Genomic DNA, 22266 nt, shown 5'->3' with positions numbered 1-22266 from the left:
CTCCTGGGGACCTGCAGCAGGCCTGGCTGTCTGGCAGGGAAGGGAATTCAACAAAGGCCATGGGGAGCTGTGTCTGAAGAAGAAGCCTGGCCGCGGTGCTGGCTTCCTGCGGCAGCGTGAGCCACTGGAGCCGGGGGCAGAGCCAGGGCTTCCATTAGATTCAGGGCCTTGCGTGAGGGCATAGAATTTAAGGGCCACCCATAAGGAAGAACTGTAAAAGTGACATTTTTTTTCCTAAAGAAAAGAAAGAAATAGTCTATGTTCAAGTTAGTTGCTTTACAAATTGAGAACAGGGAAGCCAGAACTGTGTTTACATCGCGGTGCCATCCCTGATTTACTGCGCCCCGCCGCAGCCCTGGCTGGTGGCGCCTCGTGTTCCCATTTCACAGGTGGGAACTCGGAAGCACAGAGGAAGGAAGTGACTGATCTGAGGACAGAGATAGAGAAGAGATAAAGAGTTGGAGAAGGGCCAAAGGCGACAGAGACAGAGACAGAAGACTCCCTCTCTCTCTGCCACCCCCAGCATGGCTGCCTCCTGTCCCAGCCCTGGGCAGGTACCATTCAGTGAACACTATGCCCCTTGGCTCTCTTCTTTTCCAAGGTACAAGACTCTGCCTTTCCAGGCTTGGGACAGTTTCACTCGATGGCTGCTGGGGCTGAGCCCCCAAAGGTGGCAGGAGGCCCAGATCAGGAGCAAATGGCTGCGGTCACGGGGGCTCCAGGGTGGTCCAAGCTCATGACACCCCTGAAGTCCAGCAAACCCTTCTCCCAGGGCCCAGGACGGGGCAGCCATGCTTACCTGGGTCCCAGCTGCAGGCTCTCAGCTGCCCACCAGCCTGGGTGCAGCTGCCACCTGCACGGAGGGCTCAGGAAGCTGGGGTAAACGGCTTGGGCAATCTGCAGACACGGGCCCTCTTCTTCTGTCTTGCCCCAAAGCTTGTTCTGGGGGTCTCTCTGGCTCTGTCAGTGTTCGCTATGTGACTCTCTCTCTCCTCTCAGTCTCTTTCTTTCCTGCCCAGGTCGGATGTCCAGCGGCACTGCTGCCCTCTCTCCCCACTCCGGAGCCTTCCCCCAGGAGGCGGAGTCCCAGGGGCCTCCGAGGTCTGGGTGCCATGACATCAGCGTGGGGGGAGGGCTGTGCAGAGCGCTGGCCGCCCGGAGGGAGGCAGGGCACTGGGGTCTGTCTTGGCTGTGTTGTCACCAGCTCGGGACTCGGGCTGGGGCCACCCATCCCAGCCTCGGCTGCTTCCTATCGTTTGCAGTAACACCACAAGCTCTCTCAGCTCCTGGCAGGAAACCACGTCCTGATCCTAACTTAGTCACTGATTTGCCTAGTCTCGGCCCCTGCGTGCCTTCCACCAAGCCTGTTTTCTCCTCCACTAATGGCCGTTTGAGACTCTGAGAGGAAAGGATCAGGCAGGGCAGGATGTTGCAAACCCCACATTCTAGCCCTTTCTCCCCCATCCAGGGTGCACACCACCCTCACCGCAGGCCACCCGCTGAGGGCTCCCCTCAGCTGTGTCTCGCTGAAGCTCCTCACTTCACCACTGCCCTGCGACCTCTGCGGAGGGGCAGGGAGGAGTGTTGTCTACAATCATCCAGGAAACCTTCTCGGACCAGCCGCCTCAGAGCAGCCCTGCACGTAGCGGGGACCCGTACAAAGTTAAGTGAAATGCATGACTTTTAAGGGGTGGGGGTTAAACAAGGAGGAGCAACACAAGAGATTTATTGTTAGCACTGGCAAAGACAGTTACATCGAGGACTGCCTGCTGAGTCCTGGCACTTCTTCATCACCACCCTTTGCCTACCCTGGCAGCTGCCCCATCCGTGTGGGCCTCTCCAGGGGCAGCTAGGCCTGGGCGGAGGGAGGCGCCCTTTGAATGCCGAGCCTCTGAAACTGGGGCAGGTCTGCGGGAAGGGACTAGTTCAAAGGATGGCGTGCCCATCCCACAGGATCCAGTGGTCCAAGTGCGCCACCTGCTGGGCACAGGCATGGCTGCCCACTGGCACCCCCTTGGGAGCAAGGCAGAGCATCCGGCTCTGCCTGATGAAGTGGCAGCGCGGGGGACAGCCTCTGCAGAGGCCAGGCTCCTTCCGACCTAACAGCTCTGACCCCTGAAGACTCCTGGTTGCTGGATGCTCGGCCAGGTGGCTCTCACAGGAGTTGCTCCAGAACACCATCCCCACTCCTAGACTCCTGCTTGCTGTAGACCGGTACCTACCACTCCAGTCACCTCTCTTGCTGAGCCAGAGTGGGTGGGCTAGTGACATCAGCCCTACACAGTGGGAAAACTGAGCCTCCAAAGGGCACATGGTGCCCAAGGCAGGATGCAGGTCTGAGCTGTGAGGGATGGGCGAGGAGAGGTGGGGAGTTGGGGACTGTGGTGATCTCCAGATGCCGTGACAGCTGCAATGTCCTCAGCACCCGCTTAGGGCCAGGCTTTGCATTAAGGTGGGTGCAGGACTCATAATGGCCTTTTCTCACAGTCCTGTGGGGGAAATCTAGGAATTGGCCTTAATTCCTTTGTTTTCCTCATCTCCTTCCAACCCAGTCATCGATTTCTGTCCTCTCTGCCTCCAAAATGTATCCCATTTCTCCCGACCACCACCCTTGGCTTTTTGGTTCACGCTGCCTGCTCTGGTTTCCCGACGTCCACCTGCACCCCCACAAGCCCATCTCCTCGGTCTGCGGCCCCACCCGCAGCCGCTCCCTCCATCTCACGATTGGACCAGGGCTGGGCCTCCCTTCCCCCAGCAGGCGCTCCAGCAGCCCCAGGACCTCCCACACCGCCCTGCCAGCAGTTCTCAGTGAGCGGTGTGTCCAGATTGGAGTATTTCTATTCGTCCTCCCACTAGTTTGTAGGCTGCTCCAGAGCAGGGACTGTGGCTGGTCCCCTGCATCCCTAGTGCCTAGGACATGGCTTGGGTCAAGGCCAGCTGAAGGAACAACTGATTGACCCCAGTGACCTCAGCTCACAGACACAAGGGGCAGGCAGGAGGGTCCAGCCTCAGCTATAGTGCCCAAGTCCTCCCTCACGTCCTCTGACCAGAGGACAACCACCCAGGCCTGGAAAATGTTCCCTCCATTACTCCTAATCCCCAGAGGGACAGACAGACACAGGAAGGTATTTCTGGGATTTTGGTAATGTTTATTCTAAGAACAGGCATCCCAGACCCCAGGGTGGGTCCTGAGGGGAGTGAGCGCAGATCCGGTGGTGCGGACCCGGAGCCCCACCCATCTGCAGATGGGGGCTGGGCCCCTGCAGACCGAGGTGCGTCAGGCGCGCATGCAGCGATTGTTCTCCCCACCTGCCCTCCGGTCCCAGCCTGGAAGAACTCCAACCTCACCTGCCCCGTCCCCAGGACCTCCTGGGGCCCAGGAACCTCTCTACATCCAGGAACCAGCCTGGCCCACCCAGAGGGGCAGGAAGCAAGGGCAGGGCTGCTGAACAAGCTCTGCTGGCAGGGAGGGAGCAGGGCCCAGCCCCAGGGCCGAAGCTCACAGGTCTGCAAGTTGGTCCTGCTTCGCTCAAGGCCCAGGTGGACGTGGCTGAGAAAAACACCCACACGTCCACCCTAGAGGCCCCAAGCTGGCTTATCCAGCCCCCTCCTCTCCGCCCTGACTCAGGAGCATTCATTTGAAACAGACATTGAAAAGTGATTACATGGGTGTGTACAGTGTGCACGCATACAGAGATACATAGAGGCAGGCTATGGTTTTGCCCTTACTCAGCACTTGTTACTAAGAGTGCTGACAAACAGGAATCATTGGCCCCACTTAGCAGAAGGGGGAAATCGAGGCACAGGAGGTTTGAATGACTTGCTCCTGGTCTTCGGCAGAGTCCTGGCCCTGGGCCCAGGTTCTTGAGAAGTCCCAGCTTTCCCAGGAGTCCTCTTGCCCTCCTTGTGGTTCAGTTCCTGGCCCTCACGGTGCCCTGGGCCAGGACATGGGGGCGGAGCCAGCCACAGGGTGAGGAGGCAAAACCAAGAATCCAGCACCTCCAGCCAGGACGCTGGAACAAAGAGCCAGACCTTGAGTTGAAAATTCAGGTTCCCAAAGGAATTCTCAGGAAGACCCCAGGAATGCCCATTCTTGAACCAGCTGTGCCTTTTCACTGACGTTGCCTGGACGGGAGCCCAAGAGGGGCCAAGGAGAGACCCTGAGCAGGTCACAGCACCTGCAAGATTGGTGCCAGCCTGCTGTACATCGAAGTACCAAACACCTTCTTCCTTACCCGCCTCCAGACCTCTTCTAAGAGGGGACTCCTTATCCCTCCCCGAGGGGAATAAAAATTAAATCAGAGAAAAAAATAAAAATAAAATCAGAAGACAACAAGAACTGGAGTTTAAGGAGACAAAAGAGGCTCAGAGGCTTTCAGTTTTCCTTTACAAAAAAAAAAAAGACTCTTGGTTAAAACTGAGTTTTAAAACAGAAAGAATAGAAAACGTTGAGCACTAAAAGGAACAGTTTGGTCCGGGCAGCAAGAAGAGAGCTGTGTCCTTCTTGGCTGCGTTTTGTGGGGATGTTGGCAGAGAGCCTCTGGTCAGGTGATAGATTTACCGTCCTCCTGCCTAGCCCAGTGGGTGACCTGACCCTGGCAGGCTTGACACCAACGCCCAGAGCCCCTTCTCCGAGCAAAGCACAGGTCTTGCAGCAGAGGGGTCCTGAGACTCGGGTCTGCAGGCCCTCCCCCCGCTGGGGCCCTTGCACTACACTGGGCTCACTCCTCCTGGTACCTGGGAAGCGGAGGCAGGAAGGCACCCTTCCTTTCCATCACTGCCAAAGCATCTCCGGGCACCTCAGACCGGAAGGCTGCGGTCAAAACCAGAATTTGGGATGCGAAGGTCGCTGCAGCTCCTCTGGGGATCTGCCCGAGCAGCCCTCGGAGCAGAGGTGAGGCCCAGGACTGACGCCAGGTCTCCCGGAGCCGTGGGCAGGGGCGCGGCTCCCCCTGGGCTCTCATGGGCATCTATTATTCACTTGGCAAATGTCTGTTGAATAAATACACGGATGAGCGGGTGGATGGGATTCAAAATGAACAAATGTCGCCTGCACATTTCCCAAACTCCAACCTCGGCAGGAACCCAGCAAGAGCCAAGAGTCCTTTCAAGGTGCCTAGGAAAGCAGGTGTAGGCGACGGAGAAAGCAGTGTCTGGGGCGCTGGGGCAGGCGTAGGATGGGAGGGGCAAGAGTGAGGCTCGGGCATGTGGCAGTTTCTGTGTAAACAAGTGACATCTTCTTGGCACTCCGTCGGGCAGACAGCAGGGCCTTGGGAAAACATTTTCGATGGACAGAGTCCCTTAGCAGTGGTGACAGTTGGGGGAAGGAGGGTGATGTTAAATCTCAGGCAAGAAGACTCCTCCATGAGAAAGGAATGCTTTGGGGTCCTCAGGACACTGAGGCCCAGAGATGGGCAGAGACCTCCCAAGGTCACACAGCAAGTCAGTGGGAAAGCTGAGAAAAGGACCCCAGTGTCCTGGCTCCCGGGCTAGTCCCTGGCTGGGGACATGCAGACGGCGGTGAGAACTGTGGGGCCAGGCGGCGGGCGGGCTCAGATGGCCGTGAGGGAGGCACTGCTGAGGAGGCGCACAGCGATGGTGCCGGGCAGGTCGCTGGGCTGCCGGCTGTTTCGGTCTCGGAGGTGAAGGGTGTGCAGCGCCTGGAGGTCATCTGGGTTAGCCTTCAGCTGCACCTGGCCCAGGAACTCATCCTTCAGGACGTGGTGGTTCCAGACCTGAGAGGAGACAGAGGATCATGGGGGCCCATCTCCCAGGATGGGTCTGCGGGGGGCGCTGGCAGTGATAGCAGGGCCTTGAATCCCTTTCCTGCTTTGCTTCTGTCTCACTGTGACCCCTGAGCAAGGCCGTGCCCCTTCTGGAGCCTCGGGCTTCCCTCACCCCTGTCACAGCTTCCCTTCCTCGTATACAGTTAAGTCTGCTATTATTAGCTCTGCTGTTGACCTTGGGTGACCTTGAAAAGTGGTACACCCTCCGACCCCACTTTCCCTACCTTTAATAGGAGTGTATCAACGGCCCCTAAGGGCCCTTCTGGCCCCAACATCTACGGGTCTGTGATTGGATCTAGTGGGACCCAGTGTTAGCAAAACTGGGAAAACCTACAGTGCCTCCCCTACTTATTTACTTGATGGTTTCTCACTCAGAGAGATGCCGGCTGGGCCCGGGGCACAGAGGGCTTCCTGCTAATGAGCTCAGAATTGTCCACTGGCCTCCGTGGCCTGACAGGGGAAGGAGGCCTAGGCACAGAGACCTGGCTATCCGACCCCTGCCCTCAGGGAGCAGCCTCGCCCCCACATGCCTTCTTAGTGCGACTTTCCCAGGCCAACCTTAAGGGTAACTTAAGGAACAAATCCCAAGGCTTTGTGGCAAAGTCGGCAGAAATGACCATTGTCCCTGGCCAGAAGACACCTTGCTGGGTCTCAGAATCATAGCAGCTAATCTAACTCACCCTCCCCACAGAGGGGACTCTGGGTAACCAGGAGGGGCAAGCAAGAGAATTCCCAAGGCCGCGCCATGTCAGGGACAGAGAGGGAACCAGAACCGGGCATTCCTGGGCCCTGTCAAAGGCTCTGCCACCCGGGAAGCATCAGGCTGGGGCAGGAGGAGGCTCACCTGGACAGTGATGGGCTGGCCCGGCTTTTTGCGGTAGAAGATGCCTTTGACATTGTACTCGGGCGTCGAGGTACCCTTCTGCACGGCCGAGCGGACTTTTTCTCCCTCACACTTGATGATCACGTAAGAGTTAGCCCCTAGAGAGATGGAAGGGGTGATGGGGTGAGCGAGGAGGTTAGGGCGGGGCCTGGGTGGGACAGATATCTGGGGGCGAGGTCCTCTCCCAGAGCAGGAGCCTCGGCTCATGTATTCAGACACAGGAGAGGACACACTGGTAATCACTGGCCTCCAGGCCATTACCCATGTTGTCCCCCTGTCTGGTGTCCTTCTGTCCTGCTCCATCTCACCCGGCTTCGTACCTTAACACCTCCTCAGCCTGGAGAAAGGCCACTGGCTTCAGGAAGCCTCCCTCAGCCCTCCCTCCCAGCTGCCTGTCCCTGGGCCTTACCGTCCCACCTCACGAGAAGCCACCCAAGAGTAAGAGGCACCCAGCTTCGTCCCAGGGCTGGGCCTGAGGGGACGTCAGGAAAGGTTCGCTCATTCAGTGCTCAAGAGCAGGAGAGCTCTGGAGGCTGGGGGTCTGCGCTGCGGAGGGGGAGTACACGTGGGGTGGCCTCCCTGAGGAGGAGAGTGGGGGCTTTCCCTGAGGAGCGCACCTGTTGGGGAGTCCTTGAGACCAGCAGCCCTCTGGACATGCACCTGGGTCACCTGCTGGGGGTAGCCGCACAGGGAGCTCCAGCAAGAGCGAGGTGGCTCATCCAGGCACAGCTCCCTGGTACAGGGCCGAGGAGAAAAGGAGGAGGTCGGGGGGGGGGGGTCAGGGAGATGGGAGATGGGGGTCCAAGGGGAGGGGAGGGGCAGTACTTAGTCCAGATGTTGCTCAGCCTGGGCAAAGCCCGGGGCTTCCTGCTGCTCTATCCCCCCTAAGTGTGCCCTATCCTTCCCCAAGGGAAAAGCAATTTAGTGAGCACTTACTTTGTGCCAAGCCCTCTGTTGGGATGTGATAGGATTATTTCTAATCCTCACAAAGCCCTGGAAGGTAGGTGACTACTATGCCCATTTGACAGATTAGGAGCATCAGGCTCAGCAGGGGAAGGGACTTGCTCACGCAGCTGGCGAAGCTGGGCTGGCAGGACCGAGGTCCACCACTTTCACCACACAAGCTGCCTTCCCGCTGTGGGACATGGGCAGGCAGCCCCGAATCTGGGCTGCCCACCCAGGCGGGAGGGCAGCGCGGGGCCCACAGGGTCCGTGCCCCCGCAGGAATGGGAGGGCTTTAGCAGTCTGTCTGGCCCTTTGCCACTGGTTGCAAGATCTTGGAAAACATCCCCAGCCTCAACCCCCAATTCTGATCCATAAAATGGAGGGGCCACGCCTCCCAGTCTGGGTTCAAGAAAAGCAAATAAGATGAGTTAAATCTTCTTTCTAAACTGCGAAGTATGATGCACACATGAGAACCTGTCCCATGATATGGCTGACAGAGGCTGGGACAAGGCGGGTGGTGGTAGGGGAGCCCGCGGCGCGGGGCAGGGAGGAGGAAGAGGAAGGAGATAGGCACTGGGGTGTCTGCAGGCCGGGGCTCTACGTCCAGGGCAGACAATGAGCATCTCTGGGATTCAGATTCAGGGCCAGCGTGGCGTGGATCTCAGCCCCACCCACCCTGGCCCCAAACCAGCCCTTACGCACCGGCAGTTGGAGGGCACGTCAGTGAAGACGCGGAGCAGGAACTCGCCGGTGTAGCCGGGCTCGAAGGTGGTGGGGATGATGACGTAGCGTCCGGCAGGCTGGTCCGTGCGCAAGAAGACGCTGCGCGAGTTGATGTAGATGGAGCTGGCGGCCCTGTGCTGCAGGCTGTGGATGCGGTACTGGCGGTTCTCTTCCACCTGCGGGCGGAGAGGCATTGGTCACAGAGCCCCAGCGCCACTCCTCCCACATCCCACGCCTCTCCCTCCCCAGCGTGAAAGAAAGTGGTAGAATCCACTCACATGAAATGCCCAGAAGAGGCAGGTTTACAGAGGCAGAAGTAGATGAGTGTTTGCCCAGGGCTGGGAAAGGTGGGGGGAGGTGCATGGGACAGGGTGATGACAGATAAAGGGTGTGGGGTTCCTTTTTGGGGTGATGAATATGGTCTAAAATTGACTGTGGTGATGGTTGCACAACTCCAGGAATACACCAAAAGTCACCATACACTTCAAATGACTGAATCGTAGGGTATGTGAGTTGTATCGCAGTTAAGCTTGTTAAAGGGGAGGAGGCAATAGGAATTCCCCTGATAAAAATGTCTGTGGGGTTTCTGACTATCACAGCTACCAGAAGCAAGTATCACTATCTGCCCAGGTCACAGCACATGTCCGTGAAACGACATCACCAGCTCATAGGACATGCTAGACAACCGCTGGAACAAATGCCATGATAAGCTACAGTCACACCAGTGAAGGTCAGACACGTCATGTCAAAGTCACAACACAGCAGCACACAATGAATGGACCAACACAATGATACGAACAAACTCATGACATGACCAAGCATGTCAAACGCCAGGGATTCAACTCAGACCGTGCACCTCGCACACCCACGTGGTTTCATTAGGTTCTCGCTGGCGGCATGCTGACCCTCTACAGCGGGCGTCATCCCACCCTGGGCGTCATGACATGGGGAAGGCACTCGGGCACCAGGCCAGGAGGAGCGACCACTGGTGAGCCTGCCTGGCTCTGCCCACGGCGCCTCCTCCCCGTGCCTAGCAAAGCCTCCAATTCAGGGGAATCCAGAGCCCTGAGGGAGGGGCTTCTGGAGCCCAGTCCCACCTACCAGCAGTCTTCCGCTCCCCACCCACCAAGGAGTCCAGGCCTGTGGTTCTGGGGCAGGAAGAAATCAGGCTGAGCGCTACCATGGCAGCCGATCCCAGGCAGGCTGGACCCTCTGTCGGTATTGCAAACAGGGCCCGCGCCACAGCATGTCTGCGGTGCCAGCCAGTGTGGTCAGGGTGGCAGGGATGGTGTCGGTGGCGAAAGTGTTCTTCCCCTGGAGCAGGCGGCCCGGCTGCCTCGCTCTGCTCACCCAGAGTAGACCTCACCTTGTAGATGTCGAAGCCAATGACGAGATTTTCGCCCTTGCCGTCCCGACGGGTGGACTGTTTTGGCCGCTGCTGGATGCTGATCAGTACTTCATCTTCTGGCTTCTTGACATCAAAGATGTACTGCAGGAATGGCCAAGGAAGAGAGACACCACAGTGAGACCATGCTGATAAAGCGCTTGCTGGCTCCCAGAAGCTCAGCCCAGGGCCAGGCACCAGCGCAGCCGTGTGAACTGGGGCAAGTTACGTTGCTTCTGAGCCTCAGTCCCTCCTCTGCGAGATGAGCCTAAAATGCCCGCCCTGCAGGAGGGGTGGGAGGGCTGGATGAGATTATGTATGCTCAGCTCAGGGCCCGCATGCAGTCGGTGCTCAATAGAGACACACCAAGTGTGGGGACTAAGCAAGTGATAGGGGCATGACCGAGGAGGCTGCAAGGGACAGGTCCCTGTGGCAGAGCCAGCCTGGCCAAGCTCCCCCAGGAGGAGCAGCGTTGTGTGTGTGGAAACCAGGGGTCTGAGCCCCAGGCCCGGCCTCTGAATATCCCTGTAGCTCTGGACAAGACACTCAACCGCAGAGCCTGTTTCCTCAGTTTTACCATCTATGGGTCAGATTGCGAGGTTAGGGACTACATGGCCACCCAGACATGCCATCCACGCCCCCTGTGGGGATGGGTGTGCCGAGGCCCGCAGAGGGACAGCGGTGCACCCGAGGTGATGCAGGAGTCCCTGGCAGGACGGTGGCGAGGGCCCCCGCAGCTGCTCAAGGGGCAGGGAGGGGGTCCCCGAGAATGCCCACCTGCGGGTTCTGGAAGAAGGTGTCCTTGTGGTTGATGCAGCCCCCACTGCGGTTCTTCCACGGGTCCTCGTGTCGCGTCCAGGCCCCACGCAGCCGGGCCTCCTCCCACGTCTTGTGGATGCTCAGGTAAGATGTGTTGATCAGGCGGCACTTGATGATGTCGGTGAAGTATCGGCACACGTCCTCGAAGGTCATCCTGGCGTGACGAGGGGCTGAGCCAGGCAGGTCCCCCCAGCCGGCCCAGCGTCCGCTTGCCCTGCCTGCTCTGAACCATGACTCTCACAAGAGGGAGCGTGGATGTGGCATCACACGGACCCTTCACGTCTCTTTTGGACTCAGTTTGCTGATTTGTAAGTGGGGAATGGATCTAACAACAGCTGCCCATCTCACGGAGCTAGTGTAGGAATTAATTCATGCAATGAAAGCATGCTGTACAACTCCTGGCAGACAGAAGCAGTGGCAAAGGTTGGCTGTTATAAATATTAATAGCATGAAGAACTAATATGTACAGACCTCAACAGTTTATAAAGCACATTTCTACCCACCGTGTTCCCAGCCTGAATAAATGGGTGGCAGGAGCCCCCGGGCAAGCACGCTGCCGTGGCCAGGGTGCTGCCGTGGTCACTGCATGCTACGCACATCTCCAGGAGCTGGGTGGGGAGAAGGAGGTGCTCATGCCCCTTCGAGTGTGCACAAACGAGAACGTGCACATATAGGTACCACGTATGAACTATAAGAGAAAAGCCTTAGGAAGAAGCCCCATACCCCGCTGAGGGGTTTCTGTTAATGTGTTTTAATTCAATTGTGCCCTGAGCCAGACCGGCTCAACGGATCTCATCCACAGAAGCCCAGATCCATGGGACCTGGGGGGCTCCTCTGACACCTTCAGATGGGGTCCTCACTGGGGTACCAAGGTCACTGCCATCTGCCTCTGGGCCTGCCTGGGGCCCTCACAGCATCCACCACACACAGGGTACCCAGTACCCCTCCTGGAAATGGCCGAGGCTCTTAATCAAGTGTCCTGCTGAAGAATGACCTTGAGCCTGGCACACAGTCAGGACTAAATGTGGGCTGAATGAACGCACGATGAATGAATATAGGATGGGTGAATGCAGGAATGAGCAAATATAGGAATGAGTGAATGCAGGGGGAGTGAATGCAGGAACCATTGGGCTCTTTCAGTGAGGCTGCGGCCTCCTCAGCCCACCCCCACCCATGTGCCTCCCTAAACTTACTCTTCCAAAACCCTTGCTTCCGGGCTGGGTCTCTGTCCCCAACCACCGTGGATCCTCTGCACCCCAAGTGTCACCTTAGGAGGCAGCCCCCTCCCCCCACCCCATGAGGCCTCTCCTCTTCCGTATCTCCTCTGGGCAGTCAGGCTGGGCTGCCAGCATGGCCCCTGCCCTCCGGCCGATCCCCCACCTGCTGGTATCCTGGCCGAGCTGCTGGAGCGCTCAGCCTGGGCGCCCAAGCGGCCCAGGGCCTCTCAGGTGGGCAGAGGAGACTGCGGAGATGAAAGGGCTGCCCAACTCATCTTACAGAACAGCAAACGTGCTCAGAGAGACAGCATGACTTGCCCAAGGCCACACAGCAAATAGATGGCGTGGCATTTGCTAGAGCCCTGGCTCCTCCCTCCCCATCAGCGATCCCTGCCCAGCACGCGGGAGGTCCTCCCTCAGCCGCGGACGTCCCCCTGGGGCAAGAGCACACTCACCAGAACTCGCCGTCATCCTGCACAGTCACACCCATCTTCTCCCGCTCGCTCTTGCTCACCTTCTGCCACTCCTCTGAGCTGGGACGTGAGCAGGGGAAGGGGAAAAGAAGAGAGTAAGTGGAGGGTCCCCACCAGGGCAAGGAGGATGAGCGATGTGCAGCACCAGGCCTCCCCCAGTGCGGGTGTGGCTGGGGCACCCGGGGCCATGCCCAGCCCCTCAGAAGCCTTGGCTGCCCACTCCCACGGGCCACCGTGGTCATGCCAGGGCCTGGAGGTCTGGGAGCAAAGCTGCAGGCTGGGGGGCAAGGGAGGACAAGACCCTCAGTAGAGAGGCTCCTTTACTGGGGGCCTGGTCCCCTTCACCAGGCACAGCATCATCCCCATTCTCACCCCTGGTGGCCTCCCTCCCTGCTCCCCCCGCACGCCTGACCCCATCACTCGCCAGACCGGGCTCTGTGTCTCCTACAGGAATCAGCTCATCCCACCTCCAGGCCTTTGCCCACACTGCATCCACTCCCACGCACGCGCCTACTCCAAACAAGCCACCCCCATCCATTGCCCGAAGTCGCGTTGTGCCTGCACCCCCATCCCAGGCCTCACGTGTCGCTCCAGGGCCCAGTCCACTCTCGCTCGCCCCAGGGGTTGCGCAGGCGGATCATGTCCAGCTTCTCAGACTTGAAAAAGGCCAGCAGGCCATGGCCCAGGCGCACCTTGCGCACATCAGTGATGGCGTACGCGTGGCCTTTCACCAGGCCGCATGCCAGGCGTGCCTCCATGTCCGCCTCTGTCAAGGCCTGCGGAGGACATGGTTGCTCAGAAGCAAGGCCAGGGCAGGGTCGAGCTGAGCCAGAGGCCACAGCACCCCCTACAGAGCGGGGAGAGAATGGCAGCACCACACAATTTTGCAAGCTGGGAGTTAAAATGTTAGCTTGAAATCAACCATGGTAGTATTTACACTACGGAAATCAGCAAATGCCACAAATCAGGGCTTTTTATTTTTCCAGAGAGCTAGTTCATCAACACACCACTGGGTCGGTCAAACCTGGGTTCAAATTCTGCCTTCACTGAGCCCAGCTTTCCCAACTAAAACATGAGCAGTCAATGAAAGAAGACCTTTGAAGCGCCCAGGCCTGTGCCAGCAGGCAGTAGGGGCTCCCTCCCCTCCACAGCTTGTGATGCCTCAAACCTTGGCTGAGGGACTCTCAGGTGTAGAGACACCCATCACCCCAATATGAGAGGGCCAGAAAAGAGGGATGTCAGTCAGACAGTGTGGGCAAGGCATCTCACAGTGTAAGGGGGCTAGGGCAGGGGCTTGTGGCTTATGCTGCCCAGCACTGGGGAGCGGCTTGCACCCTCCAACTACTCCTTCCCCCATGGGGCCGAGCCAGCCTGGGCAGGGGCTCTGCCTGGGACACCACAGCTACCTCCCACCCCTATTAGGGTTGATGAAGGGGAGGGGCCACCGCTCAGGTCTGGCTCTGTGTTCTCACCTTGATGGAGGCGCTGATGAGGCCTCCCCGGCTGTGCACCTTCAACACGCGCTCAAAGAGCGCGTTCCTCTTGGCCTCGTCGTTGGCAAAGTCACCCTCAGTCAGGTCGATGGGCTCAGAAACGCCACCGGTGAAGTCCACCAGGGCATCCGCCGTGTTGCCTCCATCCAGGGCCTGGTAACAGCCTGCCAGCCTGGGGGGGCAACGTGGAAAGAATTCCCAGCTCATGTTCCCCAAATGGTCTAAATCCTTCACATTATAGGGGCTATTTTTGAGACTCAGGTCAAGCAAACTGCTACGGTCACACAGCAGGCCACAGTGGAGCCGACATTTGTCCCACTGAGCCAACCATTTTATCACTCGAATTCCCCTTAGCCTTAGCAGCCCCCTCTTCAAAAAGTAGCTGTCAAAAATCTACCAGTTCTTTTCAAAAGCATTAAAAGCTCATATATCTTTTGACACATCAATTCTGGATGAGTAACATCGTTTGTAATAATGTAAAATGAGAAATCACCTAAGTGTCTAACAACAGGGAATTGGTTTTAAAAACCAATGCTGCTCCTATTGCTGCAGAACGCTACCGCTTGCTCATTGCATTTGGAAAAGCAATACAGCAGGTTCCAATTATGTTTAAATCATTCATTTCAAAAATATTAAGCATCCACCATGTGCACCATACGAGGTGCTAAGGACTCGGCTGTGGCTCCTTATTAAATGTTAGGAAAAGGGTTGGAGTGTTAAAGGCAAAAGACTGAAATGACTGTGAGAAGCAGAATGGGATGTACAACAAAATACTATCTATGTAAATTGAAAACGACAACACATATTTCGGAAGGTAACCTACAAACAAACAAACAAAAAACACCCATGCATCGAATATGTTCAGAGGGTTGCCACTGGTGGGGGAGGGTGTGGGAGGGAAAGATAGGAAACGGAGACACAGAGAGGGCAGGGGAGGGGCCTTGGGGGACGCTGGCCGTGGATGGGGCTCCTGAACAGAGGAGGGGCCCGATGAGCTCCGATGACCCAAAGCAGGAGAGGTGCGTGCAGGGGCGGGAAGAGGCCCAGGACTGCAGGACACATTGGTTATCTTCTGCATGATTGTCTTACATTCTCTAGATTTGCTATGAAAGACATGCCTGAGTTTTACAATTTAAAACGTAAATCAGTGAAAAACAAGTAAACATAAGTGGTGCAGCCACTGAAAAACAGTGTAGTGGTTGCTCAAAAAAGTAAACATAGAACCATATGGCCCAGGTGGCCGAACAGTGCCCCATTGCATGTACGTGCCGCATTTGCTTATTCACTCATCTGTCGATGGACACTTGGGTGGTTCCCACCTGCTGGCTGCTGGGAACAACGCCTCTGTGAACACTGGGGAACACTGCTGGGGTCTCTGCTTTCTGTTCCTTGGAATATGCCCCTAGCAGTGCATTACTGCAACGTGACTGGACCTTGAAAACAGTATGCTAACTGACATAAGCCAGATGCAGAAGGGCAAATGTTGTAGAATTCCACTTACATGAGCAACCTGGCTTTGGCAAATTCAGAGAGAGAAGGTAGAATAGAGGTTCCAAGGGACTGGGGGAAGAGCGTAAGGGGGAGCTCCTGTTTAATGGGTACAGAATTTCAGTTAAGGGTGATGAAAAGACCGGGTATACATGGTGGTGACTGCTACACAGCATTAAGAATGGAATTGATGCCACTGAATTGTACACTTAAAGAGAGTTAAATGATAAATATTAAAACTGTTATTTAAAAACAAAAACAAAACAGAAATAAGCCCGCTGAACGGAGCTCTTTCAGCTGAGAGGAGAGGAGCCTCTACCCAGGAGCGTGGAGGCCTTGTGACCACTAGGGGGCGGGCTTTGCTTTCTTAGAATTAAAAATGGAATGGGCTCTAGGCATATGAAAGGATGTTCAACATCACTAGCCATCGGAGAGATGCAAATTAAAACCACAGTGAGATACACCAGTCAGAATGGCCATAATTAACAAATCAACAAACAACAAGTGCTGGTGAGATTGTGGAGAAAAGGACAGAGATAGTGCACTGTTCATGGGAATGCAGTCTGGTACAACCACTGTGGAAAACAGTATGAAATTTCCCACAATAAACTAAAAATGGCCCTGGTTGGTGTGGCTCAGTGAATTGAGTGCCAGCCTGCGAACCAAAGGGTCACTGGTTCGATGCCCAGTCTAGGGCACATGCCTGGGCTGCGGGCCAGGTCCCTAGTGGAGGGTGTGTGAGAGGCAACCACACATTGATGTTTCTCTTTTTCCATCCCTTCTCCTCTCTAAAAATAAATAAATAAAATCTTTCAAAAAATTGAAAGTGGAACTGCCTTATGATCCAGCAATTCCACTGCTGGGTTTATACCCTAAGAATCATGAAACACCAATTCAAAAGAACCTATGGACCCCAGTGTTCATAGCAGCATTATTTATAATAGCCAAGTGCTGGAAGCAGCCAAAATGCCCATCAGTAAATGAGTGGATCAAAAAACTGCTACATTTACACAATGGAATACTACACAGCAGAAAGAAATAAGGAACTCCTACCCTTCACGACAGCAAGGATGTAAATGGAGAGCATTATGCTAAGTGAAATAAGTCAGGGAGTGAAAGACAAATGCCATATGATCTCACCTATAAGTGGAACCTAATCAACAAAACAAACAAATGAGCAAAACAGAACCAGAAACATGGAAATAAAGAACAAATTGACAGTGACCAGAGGAGAGGGGAGAGGAGGGTAACAGGGAAAGAAGGGGAAGGGGCAAGTCAAGGGATATGGACAAGGGACCCATGGTCAAGGCAATGGGGTGGGGATTGTCTTTGGGAGTCAGGTTTGGATGGGGCAGGGGAGAGCAAAGAAGGGGAAAAATAGGGACAACTATAACTCAACAACAATTAGAAAAAAGTACAGATTATAATAGAAAAGTTCAGTAAAATCATGTTCTAGAAGGAAAAAAGTATAAAGTTAAAGAAATTTTTTAATGGAGTGGGCTAAAGGCTGTGTTTTCTAGGGAACTGTATTTAATGTTGGGAGTTTCTCTCTCTCACACACACACACACACACACACACACACATTCACTCACTCACTCACTCTCTCGGTCCAAGGAGACTGACAGATGGGCCTGGGAGGAGGAACCAGGCTCCCAGAGTGGGTGGCTGGTCTCTGACCCTCTGGCCCTCCTGCCCCAGGCCTGCCCCTGTCATGCAGGCGCCTGGGCAGGTCACTGCCCCAATAGCTTAGCAAACCCTTGCTTGGGCCCGTGCTGGGGACCCAGGGCCTGGCACAGAGCAGGAGGAGGTGGTCAGCAAAGACAGAATGGATGGACAGGCGGGCAGGTAGATGGATAGATGGGCACCGGGGAGGCCAGAGAGCAGGGAAGGCTCCACAGCAGCCCAGACACAGAGATACCACATCCCCAACAAGGTCCCAGGCAGGGCTTGGCAGCTGAGTCTTTGGGAAAGAACCACAGACCTGAATGTGAGTGCCGGCTCAGCACACAGCCACCTGCAGGAAACCTTCCTGGGCCTGTCTTCTCAGGCATATGTGGGAATAACTATTCCTCCCTATGTGGGCTTGTTGTGGGGACTTGACAACCAGGTACCCAGAGGACCTTCAGTCCAGGCCTTCCCACTGCCCAGCGTGGGCTCAGCTGGCCAGGCCCCGGGTGCCCGGGCTCTGAGCACACTGTGTGACTCCGCTCTGGCCCCTGACCTCTCTGTGCTGGGACCGCTGGCAAGAGGAACCCCATGCGGAGCCGATGTGCAGCGCCCCTCGGCCTGGCCACCGGCCCACCCAACCACTGCCAGCACCTACTTGGCATAGGCCTTCTCCACCAAGGCACACCAGAACTCGTTGCGGGAGTTGGAGTGGCAGTAGATGAGCTGGTTGTTGACCGTGGGCAGCCGGTCATCGATGACCACGTCCACCCACTCCCCAAAGCGCCAGAAGTGGAAGTGGAAGATGCCCACGTAGGCATCGGGCTTCTCGGGGTTCCACTCCTGCTCCTTCCAGTCTGGGATGACCTGGAGGCAGGGGAGAGGATGGGGACACACTGAGGTCACATCTGGCTTCCTGAGGAAATGGGGGGCCAGCTTCCAGGAAACTAAAATGGAAAGGAATACTGGGTTTGCGTCCATCTCTGCCATGAACAACGGGGGAACTGCTTCCCATCTCTGCAGCGGCTGGAGGCTCCCTTAGTCTCCTTCCAGCTCCATCATCCGGAGAACCCATGAGCTTCCCCCTCCCTTCCTCGTGCCTCCATCTGCTTCCTCCCCCCTCAGAAACACATCATACCCATCCCGGCTCCTGCCTGGTGAGCAGCACCACAGTCCCCGCACGGCAGCCTGAGACAGAAGCAGCAACCACAATGGCCTCCTCTCTCTTTCCCTCCAATCAGGCCAATCCTGGCTCGCACATTCCGCTAAAACCCGTCTCCTCCTGTCCTTCCCCCAGCAACTCCCTGGCCCAGTCCTCCATCTCCCCGCCCCCGGACCCTGCAACAGCAGCAGCAGCAGCCACATCTGCCTTCACCCCATACAGCAGCAGAGTGAGCTTTCTGACCATGTCACTTCCCTGGAAAATAAGGTCCAAATGCCTAAGATGCTCTGCCACCTCCACCCCCTCCCCAGCCTCTGACCCCCACAGCCTGCTCCTGCTCCAGGCTCTTTTCTGGTTAGTGATTCTGCATCTGTCCTTCCTCCAGCTGACTCTCACTTGTCCTTTAGGGTCTACCCTCCTCCAGGAAGCCTTCCTTGACTCTTCAGGCTGGGCCAGCACCGCTGCCCATCAGTCTCACGACCTCTGGTACGTCTCCTCTGAGGTGCTTATTCCAGTTATAATTAAACGAGTATGTGACATTGCGAGCAATTTTGATATGATTACTGAAATGTCAGTTCTCTGAAGGCAGGAACACATCAGTCTTGGTCAATGCGATCCCCCAGCACCTACCCCAGGGCTTGGCCCAGAGAAGATCCCTAATAAACATGTGTTGACTGAATGAATAAATTCACAAGCATTACATGGGGCGCTAAGAACAATGATTATTACGGAGCATCTTGGAAATGTTAGGCAGCAAGCCTGTGACTGCCATGGGTTATGTCAGTTTAATTCGCACAATAAACTCATGAGTAAGTTACTATTGTCCATCCCTACTTTACAGATGAAAAACATTGCGCCTCAGTGAGGGCAAGTAACTTGTCCAGGGTCACACAGCTAGAAAATACGCACATTCTTCCTCAGTGAGGACCGCTCTTCGCAGGGGCCCCTGCAGGCACTGGGGACCCAGGTGAATCAGACACGGTCCTGCCCTCAGGAGGCTCCCGGTCTCGGGAGGGAGGCGGGCACACAGGGTGCACTTGAGCCTTGGGGAGAAGGGAGGGAAGGGCCCAACCTGGGGCGCCAGCAGCAGCAGCGTCTGAGCAAGTGTCCTGAGAGCTGGCAGTGGGTGTCCCCTCACCAAACAAGGGTCAACAGAGGCAATTTGGGCACCAGGAGGTGGGCAGGGAAGGGAAAATCCTTTCTTCTGTCCAGGCAGGGGGACCCGCTGGCCCTGAGAAACATGGGACTAGAGCAGCTGAGCACCATCGGGACCATGGGGGCTCCTCTATAAGAAAACCACTCCCAGGTACATGGGACGGACACGCAGGCGTCTGGACTGAGGAGCCAGACGTGCATCAGGAGGCTGCAAATCCCAAGACCCAGGCCTGAGCCCAGAGGCCACGAGCCATTCCCCAGACCCCACGCTCATTAAAGATGTTTGTTTTCACGTCTCGTACCATCAACAGGGATGTTGGTAAAGAGAGATGCTCCCTAGTGGGACATTCAAAACCAAGAAAATGAAAATGCTAAACACAGTGAGAGGCACCACAGCCACCGACAGAGCCTGCTGGGTGCCAGGCAAAGGGCCAGCTTGTCTACCCCGTTGCCCTGACCCTCACTGCTCTCTTTTGGGCCAACACGATGGAAATCGCTGCCAGAGGCCGCCCAAGGGCACAGCGAGGGAGGAGGATCCATACTCAGGGCGTCAGAGGCTGGCGCAGCATCTGGAACCTGGCAAGGGCTTGATCCTGGCTGGACCCTTTCCTCCCTGCCTCCTTCTCTCCCTTTCAAGTCAACTCCGTGTCCTTTTGAAGTAAAAACTCCCAGACCGGCCTCTACCCTGACCCCAGCACTCACCCCTGCTTTGCTCTCAGGACAGAAAATTGTATCAAAAATGGGGCGCATGCAGGGTGGGGGGTCTCAGCTCCACTATACAGGTGGGAAGGCTGAGGTCCACAGGGGAGCAAGGAGCTGCCCAAGGGCACAGGGCGATGGGGAGTCAAAGCTGAGAACACAGGCCTGGCCGCTGCACCCTCCTCAGCTCTTCCCAGCTCTGGAAGCCCTGGACTGCCCGGGAATGGGGGCGGGCACAGGAAGGGAGGAGAGGGCGGAGGTGAAGAGGGACTGAGAAGGGAGGAAGAAGAACCCTCACGGGGCACTGGGAGGGCCTTCTGGGGCCATGGGACGGTCATTAGCCAAACCCAGGGCTTGGCACCGAGCCCTCTGTGGTCCAAGAAGCATCTAATAAGGCTCCAGGGCCCAGAGATCCAGAGTCAGGAATCCCCGTGGACCTCACTTCCCCCTCATGCATCACAGCCATGGGGCTGGGCTGGCGGTGGCGGCCCCGGGCCAGCCCTCTGTGGCGGCCCCCACTGCTGCCTGCAGGGGGACTGAGCAACCGGGATAAGACTTTCCGGGAAGAAGTGCCCCAGGGGCACACAAATTCAACTCCCTTTTGCACAACATCAGGTCATGCCGGAAATCAAGGGAGCAACCAAAGCCCCTAGGGCCCCCTCAAAGGATGCAGGACCAGCTCGAAGGGGCTCCCAGTGGCCGAAGATGGGCCGATCTGAGCAGCAATAAGGATAACAACTTGGATGGATGAAAACACACCAGACAACGCTCACATCCATGGGATCATGATGAAACACAAACAATGAGTCACTACTGAAGGATGGCAGGGAATCGACTCATTTTTTTTGAAACTGGAAAATTAATGGAAAGAATAGAACATTTATCCTGCCTTTTCTTCACAAATTGTAACCAAATAGCAGATGAAGGGAGCTCTGTATCTGGAGATGAATTCCAGCTAAGAAATGAGGAAGGAATTAGAGTGTTAGGCTCCCACTGTTTTGCAACCAATAATGAATAATGGATTTATGTAATCATGGCTCTCAGCCCTCTGTGGTTCAAGAAGCCACAAAAGAGAGGAAAACATCACAAAAAAAGAGAGAGAAACAGACATTACATGCCTCCTGAGAGAACATCGCCTATGAGGCAGTTGTGCCAAATAAAATGTGAGCCTGAACCTTCTCAAGCCTCTAGAGCTAAGTCCTAGCTTACAGGAACTACAGGGCGCTGGGAACATGTTAAATGACACCGTGAAAACAAAGCCAGCAAAATCCAGATACAGTAACCCCTGATTTTCCTCACAGAAACATTCCAAGACCCCCAAGTGAGTGTCTGAAACTGCAGATAGTACCAAACCCTATCTGTACTGTTTTTTTCCTGTACATACATACCTATGATAAAGCTCAATTTATAAATCACCGCACAGTAAGATATTAATTTAGGAAAAGTTTGTATTTAGTAAATATACAGTATAGCCCTGACTGGTGTGGCTCGGTTGGTTGGGCGTCCTCCGCAAAGCGAAGGGTTGCAGGCTGGATTCCTGGTTGAGCTCATGCCTGGGTGGTGGGTTTGGTCCCTGATGCAGGCATGTGAGTGAGGCAACTGCCTGGTGTTTCTCTCTTGCATCAATGTTTCTCCCCCTCTTTTTCCCCTCCCTTCCCCTCTCTCTAAACGTAAATACATAAAGTATATTTTTCCTATGTAATTTTTTCCTGTACATGCATACCTATGATAAAGTTCAATTTAAAAATTAGGCACGGTAAAAGACAAGCACTTTGATACTGTGACAGTTGATCTGATAACCGAGACGCCTACCAAGTGACTAACAGATGGTGGCTCACAGTGTGGCTACGCTGCACAAAGGAATGAGTCACGTGTAGGTAGGACGGAGCCAGACAACACAAGGTTCCATCATGCTACTCAGAACAGTGTGCACTTTAAAACTTATGAATTATTTATTTCTGGAATTTTCCAATTAATATTTTCAGACCACCGTTGACCATGGTTAACGGAAACTGCAGAAAACAAAACAAGGGGACTACCAGTCAGACACTGAGTGCGACAGCCGGTTCTCCGGCAATTAAACTGCAAGGAGGAGATTAAAATAAGAAGTGGGACCAAACTACTGTAGTTATGGATCTTGGCTTGGACCTCATTCAAACAAACTGTAAAACACACGCATTTATGGTGAAAACTGTAAACCAGAACATTTACTGGGTATGTGATATTAAAAAATCAGTGTCAAATTCTTTTAGTTGTCTTATGGCAGTGATTTTTCAACCTTTTTCTTCTCATGGCACACATAAACTAATTACTAAAATTCTGCAGCACATCAAAAAATATATTTTTTGCCAATCTGACCAAAAAAGAGGTGTA

The 22266-nt window shown here is 55.3% G+C and overlaps 1 protein-coding gene across 1 annotated transcript in view; it reads right to left on the bottom strand.

The window, feature by feature from the left end:
* Positions 1-3204: 3204 nt before the first annotated feature.
* Positions 3205-22266, bottom strand: part of CAPN5 (calpain 5) — a 56595-nt gene continuing 37533 nt past the window's right edge. Inside the window, exons 4-13 of the mRNA XM_054576305.1 lie at positions 17536-17744; positions 13703-13895; positions 12813-13006; positions 12213-12290; positions 10499-10694; positions 9704-9826; positions 8317-8513; positions 7287-7402; positions 6631-6767; positions 3205-5735 (exon numbers count right to left, since the gene is read on the bottom strand). Coding sequence (XP_054432280.1) covers positions 5553-5735; positions 6631-6767; positions 7287-7402; positions 8317-8513; positions 9704-9826; positions 10499-10694; positions 12213-12290; positions 12813-13006; positions 13703-13895; positions 17536-17744 — 1626 coding nt within the window. The 3' untranslated portion in view covers positions 3205-5552. The remainder of the gene's footprint in view (positions 5736-6630; positions 6768-7286; positions 7403-8316; positions 8514-9703; positions 9827-10498; positions 10695-12212; positions 12291-12812; positions 13007-13702; positions 13896-17535; positions 17745-22266) is intronic.

The sequence above is a fragment of the Pteronotus mesoamericanus genome, unplaced genomic scaffold (assembly GCF_021234165.1).
Source record: "Pteronotus mesoamericanus isolate MK-2021 breed Mesoamerican mustached bat unplaced genomic scaffold, CSHL_Meso_final contig_33, whole genome shotgun sequence".
Taxonomy (NCBI): domain Eukaryota; kingdom Metazoa; phylum Chordata; class Mammalia; order Chiroptera; family Mormoopidae; genus Pteronotus; species Pteronotus mesoamericanus.
This window is presented reverse-complemented; position numbering and strand designations above follow the sequence as displayed.